The sequence below is a fragment of the Anabrus simplex genome, chromosome 1, assembly GCF_040414725.1.
Source record: "Anabrus simplex isolate iqAnaSimp1 chromosome 1, ASM4041472v1, whole genome shotgun sequence".
Classification (NCBI taxonomy): Eukaryota; Metazoa; Arthropoda; class Insecta; order Orthoptera; family Tettigoniidae; genus Anabrus; species Anabrus simplex.
Window position 1 is genome coordinate 511,728,520 of NC_090265.1, and position 19,333 is coordinate 511,747,852.

General features: G+C 39.9%; 1 protein-coding gene across 5 annotated transcripts in view; it reads left to right on the top strand.

The window, feature by feature from the left end:
- Positions 1-19,333, top strand: part of LOC136857044 (uncharacterized) — a 572,347-nt gene that overhangs the window by 224,197 nt on the left and 328,817 nt on the right. For all 5 annotated transcript variants that reach the window (XM_067135398.2, XM_067135399.2, XM_067135400.2 and 2 more), the window contains one exon: positions 9,434-9,620. In XM_067135398.2, coding sequence (XP_066991499.2) covers positions 9,434-9,620 — 187 coding nt within the window. The remainder of the gene's footprint in view (positions 1-9,433; positions 9,621-19,333) is intronic.

Consider the following 19,333-nt stretch of genomic DNA (forward strand, 5'->3'; position numbering starts at 1 on the left):
TGTTTCTTCGTGCATTCTCAATTGAATATACCCACATTGTTCTAGTTCTCCCTTGTGCTTTCTTTCCCTCAAACTTCATCTCCATCATCTGTTTTGGTATTCTTATCTCCTTCATCCTCTTTAGACGTCCAAACCATCTTAGTTTGTTCCTCTTTCTCTTTGTGGCCTTTCCTATCATTTGTCTTAGGTTAACCATGGTTAGCCAGTTTGAGTCCCGTTGGTTGAAAAAATGTTCACCATCAGAATGTTGGCGGCAGGGTAGGAGAGGTGCTGAGATACAATTTCTAATCACCAGATGCGTGCCAAACCCTTAGATTAAATTCCAATCTCCGCAGTGCTCATAAGGAGTGAGGGCATATGATGCTGTTGATGGTGATTCGTTCTTCGGATGGAGATGTGAAGCCTTGAACAGACCCCTTGGTGCTATTCGACAGGAGTAGGCTATGTGCCGGCACTGGGTTTCACCTTTTCCTTTCCTGCTATCGTATGTCATGTCATTAATTTCATCTCAGCAACTCCTGTAATGAGGTTGACATCATTTGTCATTTCTCTTAATACATGACCCCGTAGAGAAATGGGACAAATGTTCGCTCATACATACATACATACATACATATTACATGTATACTAGCTAGATTTAGGATTTCTTTTTATGTGATTCTCCAATAAGGGAGCATGAAGCTGACCCCATGTGTCAGGTGTAGGCAGCTGATATAAACCATAACCCAAAGGTGATACACGGTGTGTATATTTAAAAAAAAATTGTCACACCTATCTTTAAGGGGGTGATATAAAATTGGCCCTCAACAAAGTAAATTTCAAAATTATCCAGTCATCTATGGCTCCTGCATTGGATGAGGTGAAACTGGGAATGCCAGTAAATATGACAACTTCAAACTAAGGGGTACCAAAAAGTGCTGTTCTATACAAGGTTAGGGGGAAGTATCCTGCTTACGATGCACAGGATATCTGTAAAGTTTAGGCTGTAACTTCTAAACAATGATTAGCTGATTAAACGTTACTTTATTTTGTTACATTATACAGTATAATTAGGCTAGGGGGAAGTATCTTGCTTACAATGCACAGGATATCTGTAATGTTTAGGCTGTAACTTCTGAACAATGATTAGTTGATTAAAGGGTAATTAATTTTGTTATATCTTAAAGTATAATCTATATCAGCTCTAGGTGTAAAAAGGTGTCGGTCAGCCTTAGAAGATGAGAAAAAATGAGACATCCACAGGTACAAAATACGCTCATTTCAAAAATTAATTTAAAGCGGTAACTATTGATTAATTACGTGAATATTTATTTATGCATCTTGTTGGGCACAAAGAGTTCTAACTGATGGTACGTAAAGATGTGAGACCTGTTTAGCAATTTTTTTTCCCCTGGATTATGTAAAAAAATATATATTTGTCAGCTACTGGTGTATTTGTTTTAACCCTGGAATGGTATGATGTTGTAATTTTTACGAAACTAACACAAATTTGATTGCATAGAACAGGTTTCTGCGTGGACTGTTCTGGGCCTCCCAATGTCTTCCTCCATTCAACTCACAAGGTCGGTGGATGTGTAACAGTCATGCTGGAAGCTCTGGTTTTTGAGCTCTTGATGTCAGTTCGTGAATGTTACGATATAATACTGGTGGTGTAACTATTTTATGTAGTGTTGTGTTTCAGTTTAAGTTATATCAAATATTCATCGTTGTTGTTGACTTAGTGTGTTGATAATTAGTATGATACGCTATATTAGGTACATCTTTTTGTTTTTGTCAAGTTTTACACTGTTTTTTAGACTACTCGTTTTTTTTGTCATCTGAGATTGACAAACTTTTAAATGATGATAGTTTTGATACCGATGAAGATGAAGGAGATTGCGGAAGTGAGTCAGAAAATAACATTTTAGCATACTCTGGGAGTGACGACTATATGCCTTCATCCTCAGATGAATCCTCAGATGATTAATTTCGTGGACATTTGAAGAGAAAACGTCGTGGTCATTCAACAAATGAAAAAGATTTAATGTTCACATCAGGAGTGGTTGGCCCACACAGCACTACTACACAAGTTCTTGACACCCCTGGTCCCTCTGGTAGTTGTGGGACAAAATCTGTTACAACTATATCTGCTGAATCAAGACCTGATAGCAGTAATACCACTGCTACTACTAGTATTACTGGTTCTTCAGGATCTTCAAGCTCAACTCCAGAACGAACAAAAAAAATAATCAAAGGACAGAAATGGTTATTTCTGGACTGAAAATCCTCCAACCATCAGTACAAGAAATACCCCTTGAAATATTGTGAATATCTGACAACAGCCTAAAGGTAGCGGTAAAGATGTTCTAACCCCTTTATATTTGTTTCAGTTGTTCTTTACTGGTGCTATGGTACACTCAATCGTTACTCGTACAAATGAAGAAATAGTGAGGGAAAAAAAGCCTTATACAAGACAATTCAATTTTCAAACAGTCAGACCTCTTCTACAGAGGTAAAGGCACTCTTGGACATTCTAATTCTCTCTGCTCTCCAGAAGCACAAATAGCCTATATACAGCAATAATGTTTGATCCTTCTGTAAGTGGTAATGTTTACAGAGTTTCCTGTAGTGAAAAAGATTCCAATTACTATTAGATTGTTTCAGATTCGTTGACAAAACTACCCGAGCTGAGAAAGTAGCGACGGATCGCTTCGCACCTATAAGGGACCTCTGGGATGCTTTCATGAATAATGTATAAGTAATAATAATAATAATAACGTAAATGTTTCCACCTTTTCAATACAATATATTCACGAAATTACAAAATTATACGGAACTAGTTTCGACCCATCTAGGGGTCATCATCAGCCGTATTGGAGCAAAGATCATTTGTGGATTTCAACTACTAGAGAATGGTTGACGTTCCCCAATGAACTTTTCTTTTATATTAAATGTATTTTCATCTTTTAAAAGTACGTATAATTAAAATATGTTCGATAAGTTTTGATTTTTCATTTGAATTTTACCAGAAAAAAGTTTATCTCAAGATCGTAAAAATACGACATCATACCAATTATGTAAGGTTTAAGTATCATACGATTCCAGGGTTAATAACTTATCTATTCCCATATGTTTCCTTTGTCTTCTTTACAATATTGTCCATAAGCATCAGAAAAAACAAGAGGTGACGGCACACTCCTCCTTGTCCAATTTCATTTCTAAACCATTCAGTCTTTTCAACTGGAGTCTGTACGCTGCTAACGCAGTTTTGTACATTGCTTGCACCATTTCTACAGTTTGTGTACTCGGTCTCTTTTTGACCACGGTTTCCCAAACCTTCTTGCTGGGAGCACTACTGTATACCTTTGTTAGATCTATTCATTTTTCCATTTTTCCCCACTTTAATTTTTTGCTGTCACAGCTGTGTTATCTCCATCAAGTGCTTCTCCTCGTAAAGCTGTTACTTTCATCTACTGCCCGAGATTTGTTTTTTCACCAGATGAAATGAAATTCTGTATGGCTTTTTAGTGCCGGGAGTGTCCGAGGACAAGTTTGGCTCGCCAGATGCAGGTCTTTTGATTTGACTCCCGTAGGCGACCTGCACCTCGTGATGAGGATGAGGATGATGATGATGATGATGATGATGATGATGAAGACGACACTTACACCCAGGCCCCGTGCCAGTGAAATTAACCAAGTAAGGTTAAAATTCCCGACCCTGCCGGGAATCGAACCCGGGACCCCTTTGACCAAAGGCCAGCACGCTAACCGTTTAGCCATGGAGCGGGACTTTTCACCAGATAATAATCAATGATGGATTTTATTCTTCTGTCACCCCAGCCATATCTTGTAATTTTTATGCTGTGTTTCTTCTCAAACCTTTGTTGCCGACAATCATTCAATTCTTCTCATAAAACTAAACTAGTTTCTCCTCCTTCATTACTTTTTGCATATCCGTACGGTCTGATAGCTTCTTCCTTTCCTCGTCTTATGTTTCCCACGTGTGCATTTACGTCTCCCATTATAATCACTTCTATATCAATGATCAATTATCTCCTTTTCTGGTTTCTTCAGGAATTCCTTAATATCCTTCTCTTGTTCACTGTCTGTGGTGGATACACTTGTATGAAGTCCTTCACTTTGTTCCTCATTCTCAGTCTTTCATTATCCTGTCGACAATATACTCTCCCATATCTACATACTTCTCCAGCGGTTTCAAAAGTGTCAGGCGCACTCCATTTTTCACCTTTTGGCTGCCACTCCAGCATAGTGTGTTTTCTTTCCTCATTCTCATCTTTCCATTGCCCTTTCTTTTAACTTTCTTTTTCCTCTTAACTTCGCGTAACCCCATCATTTCTTTACCCTCTTTCGCCATAAAATCGACCACTACTTCTGCCTTTCATGTCAGGGTTATAAGGTTGATTATACCCTCCTTCACGATGTTGGTTAACGGTTGCCCATTGTACACATTTTCCCCAGCACCCAAGATACTGTGCGTCGCTTCTAGTTTATGCCCTGTTCTTTTCCTTGGCAAGTTTAAATGTACCATATTTAAGCTCTTATGGTGGGGTTACGACTCCCAAAAGCATGTTATACTTACTTCGAGGTGTAACTTAGGGTGCTACCCAGGAGTACAGATGCCTTTTGCAACCAGTTAAGTACGGATGTTGCTGAGAGGAGAGAGTTCTGTTGCCGTTCTGTCTGTGGAGACTGGGGTCCTCTTCTGCTAAATCGTTTCCCTGTTCTCCTTTCTGATGAATTTGTCATTTCCTTCACAAAGTCTTCACTTGGTCTCCAAACCACGGATTCCACCGCCTGTAGTGTTGGTTCCCCTTTGGGTGTCAAGTTTGGTAAGGACCACTCGACCCTCGGCAGACAGTCACAGATAGTACTGTCTGCCGTTGCATACCGTAGCAGGACGATCGTGACCTGACCTGTATTAACACTATCCAGAAGGAAAAAAATGAAATGGGTCTGACACTTTGAAAAGTGAAGATATCCGCCATAAACAGATAATTTTCATGAAGGGCATGAAAATGGTACTCCCTAGGCCCCTTAAACCTAGTACTGTCGGGGTCTGAAGAGAACAAAAGTAGACCAAGTGAGGTTGGATAGGATAGATGAGAGTGAGGAGCCTGGCATAAGTACAGAAGTCTTTGGGGAGCAAACTGTGTGTACCACACAGTAATAACTGTTCCTGAAGTAGAATAGTTCTCATAGAATCACATGCAGGCATGGAACTGGTAACCATCTTCTAACCCAGTCTTCCGCATTATTTCATTCCAAAGGAAGGATTGTTGTATCCATATATTAGCTTTTTTCATCCCGCAGTTCTTGATGTAAAGCTTGATATTGTCGTAGACTGCCGTGGCATTTTTAGTTGCAGTTTATATCTAAAAATTGTCTTGTGAGCTCGTAGGTTAGCAGAGATGCCAACTGTTACGATCCAATCGTAATAATTATGAATTACCCATCACAATTACGCCTTTATGAATCACACACAATGAATTAGGCTTTTTTTTTTTGTTGATTATTAAATCTTAACTGTGTGAAGTGTTCAAAAGGATACACAAGGAATGCCATTACAGCTTGAATTCTCAGAATATTATTTTCAGATTTCTCAGTAATAATTTATACCCCTTTCCTGTCCCTCGTTTAAGACTGTCTCGAGTTTTCACGCACCCAACTCGGTGTATGCATTCAGTACCGGAGAAATATAAGCGAAACTTTTCTTGATACCTGTGTTCCGTTGTGCTGAATGGGAATTTGGTATCAAGAAAAAGTTTGCGTACTATATGCAAGTTCTTTTGTCTTTGTTTTGGCAGCAAAGTGGTGACAAACTGCGTTTCATTGCATGACTGTTGAAGTATTTATTACGATTTTGGTTGCCAAATTTACATATATTGCTCTTCTATGATATATGCTAATCGTGTGTTACAAAATGCAAAACGTTTGAAATAATGAAGTGATTTCTAGTGCAGGAAAATACGTGTGGTGATGTTACCGTGATTAGCGACGCCAGTAATAAACCAAAAATACAGTAGATGTCCGATAGTCCGGCACGTTTGGGACCGGCCCGGTGCCGGATTACCGAAAATGTCATATTATCGGGCGGTACCTCTTACTACGATATGGCTTAAGGCGTACAGCGAAAACAGCTGTAACACGGCGTTTTGCAGTAAAATGTTGATCAGCAAAATCATTAGTTTAATCATTTTAGCTCAAAATTAGGGCAGCACCAAATCTTGGTTTGCTGAAAGTGTCTCTCTGGTTACATCAAGTCTTCGAATTCAATGCCCAAACTTGAAGTTTCAGAGCCAACCACCAGAAAAATTGCATTCACTTTATGCAACACCTAGGTCTCGTCCAAATTTGTTTGCCTTTTCAATAACCATTGGCCCCATTACCAGCTTTCCTTCGAAGCGTACTGCACTGTACCATTTGTACAATAAGCTAATTGTTCCTGTTTTGGTTTTTTAATGTTTGTCTGGAAGCCAATATTTCAGCTTTTACCGATTGAGAAGCAAATTTCATTAGTTCATTTTTTGTTTTTTTATGTCATAAATGGTTGTCGAGCCAATATTAAATTCATTCAACAACATATTTCTATTCTCACCTTTCTCCAGGCATTTGTTGATTTTCAGTTTATGGTTGATGATCAGAGTTACATGCTTACGTTTCTCTCCTGATTTGGAACTTAAAGATGATTTAGGTTTCGAGAACATTGTCACTGCTTAAATACCTAAAAAAAAATTCCACAGGGCACTTTGATATGTATGTTCACTACACTACTGCACTACGGATCCTAGATCGCAAGAAAAAATACTGTAGCGAAAAGTGCTCGCAATCAAAACAATGAACTGAACCTGTGGATGGTGACGCTCAACAATGCCGATTGTGTCTAACAAAAGCAGACACGTAGTGGACACTTTTGGTTGGTATAGAACAGCGCCGTGCGATTTAACTGTCACAAACGTAAAAGAGTAAATAATTTTTTTTTCATAAACAAGTCCTGGAATGGTGCCGGACCATCGGGCATTCCGGACTGTTGTATGCCGGACTAATGGAATTATACTGTAGTTATAAAATTTAGGGATGAATACTCGAAAGAATAGCCGTTTTTACTGCATTCCTTAAAATCTTATTACCGAGCTCGATAGCTGCAGTCGTTTAAGTGCGGCCAGTATCCAGTATTCGGGAGACAGTGGGTTTGAAGCCCACTGTCGGCAGCCTTGAAGGTGGGTTTTCCGTGGTTTCCCATTTTCACACCAGGCAAATGCTGGGGCTGTACCTTAATTAAGGCCACAGCCGCTTCCTTCCCAGTCCTAACCCTTTCCTGTCCCATCATCGCCATAAGACCTATCTGTGTCGGTGCGACGTAAAGCCAATAGCAAAAAAAAAAAAAAAAAATAAAAAAATAAAAAAATATCTCATTCACACGTGTTTTGTAGTGTGTGTAGCCACGATTTTTCAGTTGCGCATGGCTTATATACGGCAGCACGCCGGCCTCTCACTGCTGGGTTTCGTGATTCAAATAATGGTCACTCTATGCGAGATTTTTGCTGGACAAAGCGGAGGCAGGACAGGTTTTTCTCCTGTTACTTCGGTTTTGCCTGTCATATTTCATTCCACCTACACTCTCCAATATCATTTCATTCCATCTGTCATTCATTAATCATTGCCCCGGAGGAGTGCGACAGGCTTCGGCAGCCGGCGCAATTCCTATCCTCGCCGCTAGATGGGGCTTCATTCATTCCATCCCTGACGTTGTCGAATGCTTGGAAGCAGGCTGTGGATTTTCATTTTCATGGTGATGGAGACCAAGACTTAGTTCGTTGCTAATATGAACACCGAACTGTTAAGTGCTCTGTTAGTGCAGAGGATGCACATGATATCAAAAGGAAAAGCATGTCACCAGTGTATGTTTACCAAACAGCAGCTACAAACTGCTAAGGGAGCAACTATGGTACTCAGCAAAAGAAATGATCCTTCAACCTCCACTCAGATACGTACTGCAGATCACCTGTTACTTTAGCAGGTAGGAATCATACACTCTTTATATGCCAGTCTTTGAATATCTGGTTGAATTGTATGTTGTTCATTGATTTTTCAATGATATGTAGGTTAGTAAGATCTTGAAAAAAAAATTCTACGGTGTCCTCATTTTATCTGATCACTGTCAGTATTTCAAGCAAAGCCATCTCCATGGGTGGAATGTTATGGCTTCCCCTATCTGTAACCTTGGCAATTGATGGGTTTGAGCGGTTAGCTCCAGATCGGGCTGCCTTTGGCCCCAGGAATTAACATGGCACTCATTTAGTGTAGGCAGAGTGAAGCTCAGGGCCATGTCCACATCCAGAAGTGGAAATCCTCTTTCTTAAATTTTTCTACTTGCTGATGGGGAATTGAACCACTGTGCTTCCGGGTGATTAGTGTGTGTCTTTACCACCTGGGCTAGGCAACCCCTGTTGATATTCCAGACTGAGAAAATAATGAGTCAGTTGTAATCATTGAATTCTAAGGGGAACATAATATTGTGAAATTTCTGTACAGAAGAAATCCGATAGTCCAGCACGATCGGGACCGGCCCGGTCTAGATTACAAAAAATGCCAGACTATCGGACGGAACCTCTTACTAAGATATAGGTGCAGGTGTACAGTGAAAACAGCTGTAACAAGGCGTTTTGCAGTAAAATGTTGATCAGCAGAATCATTAGCTTAATAACATACTCCTCTTTTCAATAGTGTTGTTTCTTATTACCATTCCATAATATTGCCGAAGTTCATCAATATTTTAATCTGTAAGTCTTCCCGTACCATTTAGAGTCTTTCCATCTACAACTTCTCTTTTATTTCTGCCCGCTTCAATTTTTGAAGGTATGTTCCCATCTGTTTTTGAACGTGGCCCATACTTTCAATTTTTTTAATCTGTTTTTTATGATATGGTTGGCTTTCCAGTACTCAGTGCAGCACACAGCCTTCCAGACTGAATATTTCCAGAGATGGAGATATTTAAGTAAGTCAGTGCATAAGAACGGGATTGTATCAGATACATTTGCACTATTAACTTTGAAATAATAAAAAATACACTTCCAATGGTTTTGACAAAGAATGCATCAAATTGTTCAGGAGAGATCATTATTAAGAGGTAATAATATTAAAAATCCTGGAATGGTGCCGGACCATCGGGCATTCCGGGCTGTTGGGTGCCGGATTAATGGAATTCTACTGTATACACTAAATAATGTATTTAAATATGGAAGGTTCTAGTTTGCTTGGATGGATATAACATCATATAGTGCATTTAAAACTCCATAGTATTTCACTTCTGTTAATGGAGAACAAAATATTCCGCTTCAATAAGACCTTAAGTCATAGTTGCATATTTTTGAACATCAGTATGAAATCTGTGTACAGCAGACTTTGGTTTCACAGTATTGTGTTTATTGTCCAGCCACAAAGTGGATGTTGTTCGGGAGTATCGTGTGGAGGGAGAAGGAAGTGAACAACCTCCAGCCTCTCCATCAGAGCCAGATCTTCAGCCTTCTGTGAATGCAGTGGACACTGAGCCACTGGATCTCCCCACTCCTCAGCAGCAGAGCTGTGAATGTCATGTGTGTACTGCACCGCTTATGACCACTGTAAGTATAAAGTTATAAGGTTTAGAAACCCTTGGCATTTTAACCCGTCTTTCCTTCTTCATTGTCATTACTATTCAGTAGAAAGAAGCCCCTTATATATTCTCATTAAATGCTATCTTGTGGGATATTTCTTAATTGTTAATGATAATAAAATTGATTATTTTTCGTACTTTTAGTCTAAAGCATTGTGTGTTTGTAAACATCCTGTATATTATGCTTTGTACAGAAAAATCATTGTCCAGTAAAGAAAGATAAATCATAGTGTAGCCTGATATTTGTAAATCAATGGACTACATACTGACGAACAAGCACTGACTGACATTTAAACCTCAGGTCTTGAACTTCCATATAACGAAGTATGTCCAGTGGTACCTCGATTCTCCATTACTGACGGGACCACGGAAAGAAACAATACAACACAGGAAAACGGAAAATCTGGTAATGAATGAACCATTAACAATTTGGCTAAACATCACGAAAATGAAATATGTACAATTATAATCTTACAAACACACCTATACCAAGCCAAACTACAGCCCCAATAAGCCTTTGCCTACCAGTCAACCATTGCACAGTCCGAAGGCCTGCAGATTATGAGGTGACGCGTGGTCAGTGTGACAAATCCTCTCGGTAGTTATTCCTGGCTTTCTAGACCGGCTTCGCCGTCTCTTCATTAGCTAACTCCTCATTTAACGGTAATCATAGGCTGAGTGGACCTGGAACCAGCCCTCATATCTAGATAAAAATGCCTGACCTGGCCAGGAATCAAACCCGGGTCCTCCGGATGAGAGGCAGGCAGTTAGCCATGTGGCAGACTTCGGACATTAATTTCTGGTACCGGTGTGCGAGTTTTACAGGGGAAACTTCGTCAGTTTACCATGACAACATCTCTAAAAGTTCAGCGACTTATATCAGCCAAACTCGTCGAAAAATCTAATAATACCAAGCCTAACAACAGTCGACTATATGTAGTTTTTAATTCCTTAATCTATAAAATAAAGCACATTAGGTACAAAAATGCCTGTCAGGATGGCAAAATCCCCTTTTTTAATCTTCCATTGTAATATGGTCACCGGTATACTGTTTGTAGTCAGTTTTTGGAAGTCTTGTTCTGTGTACGTTAGTCCTACATCGACTTTTAAACATTATGTTGAACTTCGGAATATGGTTTCAAACGTAAGTATTGATTCTCAGAATTTCTCAAAAGCATTATATTCAATTCTGCCCATCACTGATCACAGTCAAATTGGAAAGAGAAAGAAGATATCAAAACTTAAGAAATTATGGTTATTCGTGACCTTGAGCTCAGGTGGAGGGCGCGCTCGCTGTGTAAGTCAGTATTATGAGTGGGAAATGATACAAATATTTTTAATGTAACACACGCATATTAAGCAACTGCGGTTTTTATAACGTTTAAGCACAAACGCGTGAAATTCCCAGTCTTACATTAGGACCAAAACCGTAATAGGCAATCCCGAAACCTCCCGTGGCTTTATGTATGTATGTATGTATGTATGTATGTATGTATGTATGTATGTATGTATGTATGTATGTATGTATGTATGTATGTATGTATGTATGTATGGTGCAACATTTGGTCTTGTGTTGATAACATAATCGTATATGATAATATAAAACATTAAATTTGTGTTAAGAAGGAGCAGTTTCGATTCCTGCCTGAAAGCCCAATGACTATACAGTGCCGTGAGGGAACTGCCAAAAAAACTCTTTGGCGATGCATTAAAAGAAAAACCAAATACGGACATTTGACAAAACTCGTTCATTCAAGTAGAGCTATCAAAATGCACTCTTGTCTCCTTCCAGTTATTGTGGCCACTCTCTGTTTTATGATTTCCGAGGATTCTGTAAACAATATGTTCTGAATGTGATGCTTAGATGGTCCCTGATGCAAGTTCACCGCCGATCGCTTATTCGGTAAAGTACTTGCTCTAAATATCGCCATAACGGGGCGTTAACACAAGATCCACAAGTATGCCGTAGCCGTCCTTTCGTGAGACATAGTTTGACACCTTAATTATGCAGTTTCAATGCCCCACAGTTAGGTGACAAATAAATGTGACACATAGTCAGTTTTGAAATTGGGGCCTAAATGTTCCATTAATTATTCATATGCACAACCGGTATCGTTTCATCCTACAGCAATGATGTTAAACCTATTATCATAGTAACAAATATGTTCATCATTTAATTGTAATCAGATCACAGTCATTAATAAGGTAGAATGTCATAAATAAATCTAACATGTGGGTTTGATGCATACTCATATAATTTATCTCGTACCATATCCTCTCATATTATATTATATCATATTATATTATGCCTTAGCTCCGGCAAAACATAAGATTCATATCTCATGCGGTAGGTTCTCATGACAGTTTCACCACTAAATCAGAATAGTCGAAATAACAAGAATAAGAATACTTGAGACTGACAGAAGCCTTGTGCAACGGTGGTAATTAACTATCATACAGAAGGAATGTTCAAGGTTTTCCTAATTATAAATAATAAACTTAAATGTAGGATGGATGTTTTATTTACATTTCATGTTGTATTATTGTGGAGGCACAACGTTTCATTGTTTAAGGAAAAAATGACTATAATGTTGGTCTCAGATTATAACAATGGCATATTAAAACAAAAGAGATAACACGTGTGACACACAATCATATTTATAAATATTCCTAACGTTAGTCCATTTGAAAGTTAATCCTTATATTGATTAAATCACTGAGTAATAGTAAGATCCAGTAAATATTTAAAAACATCATAAGAAACTGATTTATAATTTGCCATAAAATTGTGGCTTAAATGTTTACATCAATCTATGATTTGAAATACAAGTATACATAATATAACTTAATCTTGGCTATAATGGAACTCAACTTCATTTGAAATTTAGGTTTGAGTTCGTTTTTTAGTTGGTTTAAGTCGGTGGATTATTGTTTCCTTCGTCCTCAGTTCTAAGAAAAATCCTCACGTCAACACTAGTACTTGCCTTCAGGTTATTTCATTTAAACAAATATAAGCATTATTTAATTTATTTTCCGGGTTGAACCGTGTTGTGCTTGTACGCATATCACGTACAGTTTGCCGACGTTTCGAATACATTGCAGTATTCTTTGTCAAGGCGACTGAGATACCCCTACTCGATCTGAGGTAATCAGTCTCCCAGGCAGAAATTACACTACTAGAGTGGCCTTGATCTTGGCCTTTTATATCCTAGCCTTTCTGGCTGACGTAAGCTCTGGCTGTCTCGTGAGGCTTCTGGAAAGTATATGTCACAGCCAGGTAGTGGGGGCTTGCCCGCGCTGTTATGTAATGGGGTTGCGGCCCGTGTGTTTATGTTGTGGTCTGTATGTCTTAAACTATGAATGATAGGCATCCAAGAATTACTGATTTTGTATCCTTCTTCTAAATTTATGTTGTTCGGATGTTTCTTGATTTCGATAGCTTCGCGGATTTTCCTTTCCAGATTCCAAGGGATAGCTGCTAGGATCTTGGTCTTGTCAAATGATATTCCGTGCCTAGTTTCGTAGGAATGCTTGGCTACTACTGAGATATCTGTGTTTTGGTTCTTGGTGTGACGGATATGTTCTTTTAGGCGGGTGGAGATCAGACGTTTTGTCTCACCTACATAACAAGCTCCGCAGCTACATTCAATGTGATACACTCCAGGGGCCTGTAATTCTATTGTGTCTTTTACTGGTGGTAGATAACGGGCTAGCTTACGGTGAGGTTTATAGATAGTTTTTATGTTGTATTTGTCCAGTATCTTGCCGATCCTGTCTGTAGTGTTTTTAATGTATGGCAATATCGTTGTTTTCTGGCGGGTCAGTTCTTCTTTCCCGTTGTTTTTTCCTGCGGCGGTCTTTTCTTTCTTCTCTTCTGATTTTTTAAGGACTCGTCGGATGTTATTGAGCGAGTAGCCATTTTTCCTAAGGGTTTCCGTGAGATGTTCTTTTTCTTCCTCGAGGTGCTCTGCGTCAGATATCGCTATGGCCCTGTTCACTAGTGATGTTAGGACAGCCTGCTTTTGTGACGGGTGATGATGAGACGAGGCGTGTAGGTACTTGTCTGTGTGAGTGGGTTTCCTGTATACTGCGCGACTAAGCGTCCCATTGGGGTTACGTATTACTAGCACATCCAGGAACGGTAGTTTTCCGTCTACTTCTATTTCCATGGTGAACTGAATATTTACGTGTATGGAGTTGAGATGGTCGAGAAATAGCTGTAGGTTATTGCTCCCGTGAGGCCAGATTACAAAAGTGTCGTCCACAAAACTGAGAAAACATTTCGGTTTCAGGGCAGATGTAGCTAAGGCTTTCTGTTCGAAGTGTTCCATGTACATGTTTGCTATTATTGGAGAGAGTGGCAACCCCATCGCGGCCCCTTCTGTCTGTTCGTAGAACTCCCCGGTGAAACAGAAATAAGTGGCGCTAAGGCATTCTTTAGCTAGTGTTGACAGGTCTTCTGGAAGTTTCTGATCTAATAGTGGAAATACTTCTGTTAGCGGCACCTTGGTGAAAAGTGACGTGACGTCAAAACTTACTAATAGGTCCGTACTTTCAATTGATTGGTCCTTAAGGAGCTGGATGAAATGTCTGGAGTCCTTCATGTAGGTTTCAGTGTTTCCTGTATGTGGCTGAAGTAGTCCAGCTAAGTAACGGGCGATCTCGTGCGTGGGAGAGCCTATAGCGCTCACGATAGGTCGCAGAGGTATGCCTTCTTTGTGGATTTTAGGCAGGCCATACAATTTTGGAGGTATCGGGTCCGAGGATATCAGTTTCTTCTGTATTTCGGCTGGGATACTGGAATTTTTTACTAGTGTGTGGAGTTTGTTCTTAATGCGGTTGGTAGGGTTCCTAATTTTCCTGTATGTAGAATCGGTGAGTAATTGTTCTATTTTCCGAGTTTAGTCTGTGCGTGTCATTATCACCGTAGCGTTGCCTTTATCTGCGGGTAGGACAATTGTTTCCGTATCTTGACGTTGTGTTTTTAGGGCATGAATTTCTTCTTTAGTCAAATTGGAAGGCGGCGGCTTTGCGGATCTCAGTAGACATGATATATCCTGTCTGATCTCCTCTGCAGATTCGGTAGGAAGGTGCCGGATTGCAGTTTCTACTTTGCTAATTATTTCTTCTACCGGTATACTATTCGGAGCTACTGCGTAGTTGAGTCCTTTTTTCAAGACCGAGGTAGTAGGTTCACTGAGTGGCTTGTCTGTGAGCTTTACTATTACATTCTTCTTCAGTGGAGCAGGTGGTTTCGGTTTCTGTTTTTGTAAGAGGCGGTTGAATTTCTTGTTTTGCTTGGCAGTGGCTAGTTCCAGTGTACGCTGGGATTGTGTGTTGCTAATGCTGTCTAACGTGGTCCAGTCATTGAGCGACAAAGTGCTGGCAAGCTGCAGGTGGAGATGAAATAATTTATTGTTGAGTTAGTCCAGAGTCTGTCTTGTATCACTGATCCGTTCTCTGAGGAGTTTTATGCTGGTTTCGTGAAGAATACGGTCAGTCCGTCGGTTCTTGGTGTGATATTTCAGTCTCACACATGCTGGTAAAATGCTGTTGTCCCTGCAGCGTTTCAGAAAGGCGAGTCGAGCCAGGTAGTTACTCATTTTCTTTTGAAGGTTGTCGAACTGCCTAGTATCTTTGAGAATATCCTCCCCGTAAAGGTTTCGTATCTTAGAAGTGAAGCTTCCACGGTGTGAAGAATTATTTAATTTATTTTCCGGGTTGAACCGTGTTGTGCTTGTACGCATATCACGTACAGTTTGCCGACGTTTCGAATACATTGCAGTATTCTTTGTCAAGGCGACTGAGATACCCCTACTCGATCTGAGGTAATCAGTCTCCCAGGCAGAAATTACACTACTAGAGTGGCCTTGATCTTGGCCTTTTATATCCTAGCCTTTCTGGCTGACGTAAGCTCTGGCTGTCTCGTGAGGCTTCTGGAAAGTATATGTCACAGCCAGGTAGTGGGGGCTTGCCCGCGCTGTTATGTAATGGGGTTGCGGCCCGTGTGTTTATGTTGTGGTCTGTATGTCTTAAACTATGAATGATAGGCATCCAAGAATTACTGATTTTGTATCCTTCTTCTAAATTTATGTTATTCGGATGTTTCTTGATTTCGATAGCCTCGCGGATTTTCCTTTCCAGATTCCAAGGGATAGCTGCTAGGATCTTGGTCTTGTCAAATGATATTCCGTGCCTAGTTTCGTAGGAATGCTTGGCTACTGCTGAGATATCTGTGTTTTGGATCCTACCCGCAGATAAAGGCAACGCTACGGTGATAATGACACGCACAGACTAAACTCGGAAAATAGAACAATTACTCACCGATTCTACATACAGGAAAATTAGGAACCCTACCAACCGCATTAAGAACAAACTCCACACACTAGTAAAAAATTCCAGTATCCCAGCCGAAATACAGAAGAAACTGATATCCTCGGACCCGATACCTCCAAAATTGTATGGCCTGCCTAAAATCCACAAAGAAGGCATACCTCTGCGACCTATCGTGAGCGCTATAGGCTCTCCCACGCACGAGATCGCCCGTTACTTAGCTGGACTACTTCAGCCACATACAGGAAACACTGAAACCTACATGAAGGACTCCAGACATTTCATCCAGCTCCTTAAGGACCAATCAATTGAAAGTACGGACCTATTAGTAAGTTTTGACGTCACGTCACTTTTCACCAAGGTGCCGCTAACAGAAGTATTTCCACTATTAGATCAGAAACTTCCAGAAGACCTGTCAACACTAGCTAAAGAATGCCTTAGCGCCACTTATTTCTGTTTCACCGGGGAGTTCTACGAACAGACAGAAGGGGCCGCGATGGGGTTGCCACTCTCTCCAATAATAGCAAACATGTATATGGAACACTTCGAACAGAAAGCCTTAGCTACATCTGCCCTGAAACCGAAATGTTTTCTCCGTTTTGTGGACGACACTTTTGTAATCTGGCCTCACGGGAGCAATAACCTACAGCTATTTCTCGACCATCTCAACTCCATACACGTAAATATTCAGTTCACCATGGAAATAGAAGTAGACGGAAAACTACCGTTCCTGGATGTGCTAGTAATACGTAACCCCAATGGGACGCTGAGTCGCGCAGTATACAGGAAACCCACTCACACAGACAAGTACCTACACGCCTCGTCTCATCATCACCCGTCACAAAAGCAGGCTGTCCTAACATCACTAGTGAACAGGGCCATAGCGATATCTGACGCAGAGCACCTCGAGGAAGAAAAAGAACATCTCACGGAAACCCTTAGGAAAAATGGCTACTCGCTCAATAACATCCGACGAGTCCTTAAAAAATCAGAAGAGAAGAAAGAAAAGACCGCCGCAGGAAAAAACAACGGGAAAGAAGAACTGACCCGCCAGAAAACAGCGATACTGCCATACATTAAAAACACTACAGACAGGATCGGCAAGATACTGGACAAATACAACATAAAAACTATCTATAAACCTCACCGTAAGCTAGCCCGTTATCTACCACCAGTAAAAGACACAATAGAATTACAGGCCCCTGGAGTGTATCACATTGAATGTAGCTGCGGAGCTTGTTATGTAGGTGAGACAAAACGTCTGATCTCCACCCGCCTAAAAGAACATATCCATCACACCAAGAACCAAAACACAGATATCTCAGCAGTAGCCAAGCATTCCTACGAAACTAGGCACGGAATATCATTTGACAAGACCAAGATCCTAGCAGCTATCCCTTGGAATCTGGAAAGGAAAATCCGCGAGGCTATCGAAATCAAGAAACATCCGAATAACATAAATTTAGAAGAAGGATACAAAATCAGTAATTCTTGGATGCCTATCATTCATAGTTTAAGACATACAGACCACAACATAAACACACGGGCCGCAACCCCATTACATAACAGCGCGGGCAAGCCCCCACTACCTGGCTGTGACATATACTTTCCAGAAGCCTCACGAGACAGCCAGGGCTTACGTCAGCCAGAAAGGCTAGGATATAAAAGGCCAAGATCAAGGCCACTCTAGTAGTGTAATTTCTGCCTGGGAGACTGATTACCTCGGATCGAGTAGGGGTATCTCAGTCGCCTTGACAAAGAATACTGCAATGTATTCGAAACGTCGGCAAACTGTACGTGATATGCGTACAAGCACAACACGGTTCAGCCCGGAAAATAAATTAAATAATTCTTCACACCGTGGAAGCTTCACTTCTAAAATATAAGCATTATCTCAATGGCTGCAACATCAAGACACTCATAAAGTATGAAAGATATTTTCCTCCTTTCAAAAATAACTCGGTTCAATGCGGATGTAGATGTCATGAAATTGAGATGGATTGATTTCGAAGATAATATACGAATGTGGTACCATCTCAAAGTAGAGAATGAATCACACCAACATGCAAATAAAATGACAAGAACGTGGCATCAGCTCGTTCCTAGAATGGATAATGTACATCCCAAGTATTGCAGTATGTATAGCCACACTGGATCAATGATTCTGGATCACTCCACGATGAAAAGGTGAAATAAATTATCATGCGCATAATGTAATATTACAATAAGACTGCTGGTGGTCACTGGGTCTTGTCAGGTTCTCGTAGAAATGTACCTGTAATAAATAACGAGAGCAAAACTTGATATACGGCTTCTAATATTTCATTGATTCATAACGAGGATTGCTACATTGCATCACCTTTACATTACTTCATTGCTATAAACGATCTATTTGTTTCTATATTCGAAGACTGTGTTCAATAAATGTCTCTCTCATGGAATATCAACTCATAACATGTAACTTCAATAATACGTAGATTCAGTAACACGTAGATTCAATAGCATGTAGATCCTCAATGATACGTATATTCTCGATAATATGTAGCTAACACTCTCCTCGATTCTCCTGTAAATAATGTTACCGTACAATCCTGCTATAAATTTGCTGCATAACTCTGAAGTAAATTCCTACTCTACACAGCAATACTGGTATCAGACGTGCCAACTCTCCCAATTTAAGCGGGAAACTCCCGATTTGTCATCGTTCTTCCCGATCTCCTGATCGCCAGGACCGATCTCCCGATTTTCAGAGCAGTTTCAGTAATTTTTGTATTATTTTAAACTGCAGTCAAATAAATATTAAAATTTATTTATTCCACCTATTCAATATATAAATAGAGATTAAGAAATTAAATCTTGAATAAATTAAAATTAAATTAATTAAATTGAATTAATAAAATTAAAATCTCTATTTATGTATTGAATAGGTGGAATAAATAAATGTTAATATTTATGTGACTTCATTGTACATTTCAATACGGACCAAAACATGAGAATTATAACATGTTATTTTAAACTCCCGCGCATTTCCTTGTTCTGTCGATATATGGCTGAGTCTGGCTGATCGATGGTAGTTCTAATAATGACAACCAGATGGCAGTACGGGGTACGGTGGCCAGTCATGTGCTCCTCTTTTGTCTATAATACAGTCAAATAATCAAATAGCTTAAAAATAGGAAGTGGAAGTCGCAAGAGTGTGACCTAACCTCAGAAGTAGTGTGCCATAGACATGTTACGTCACACAGTAGTGCTTCTTGGTTGTATGTCTTAATATTTGTTTGGCCAAAATGTCAAAAAGGAAATATGAAGCAGTGTTTAAAAGCGCTTTTAGCCCTTTTCCACCTGAAG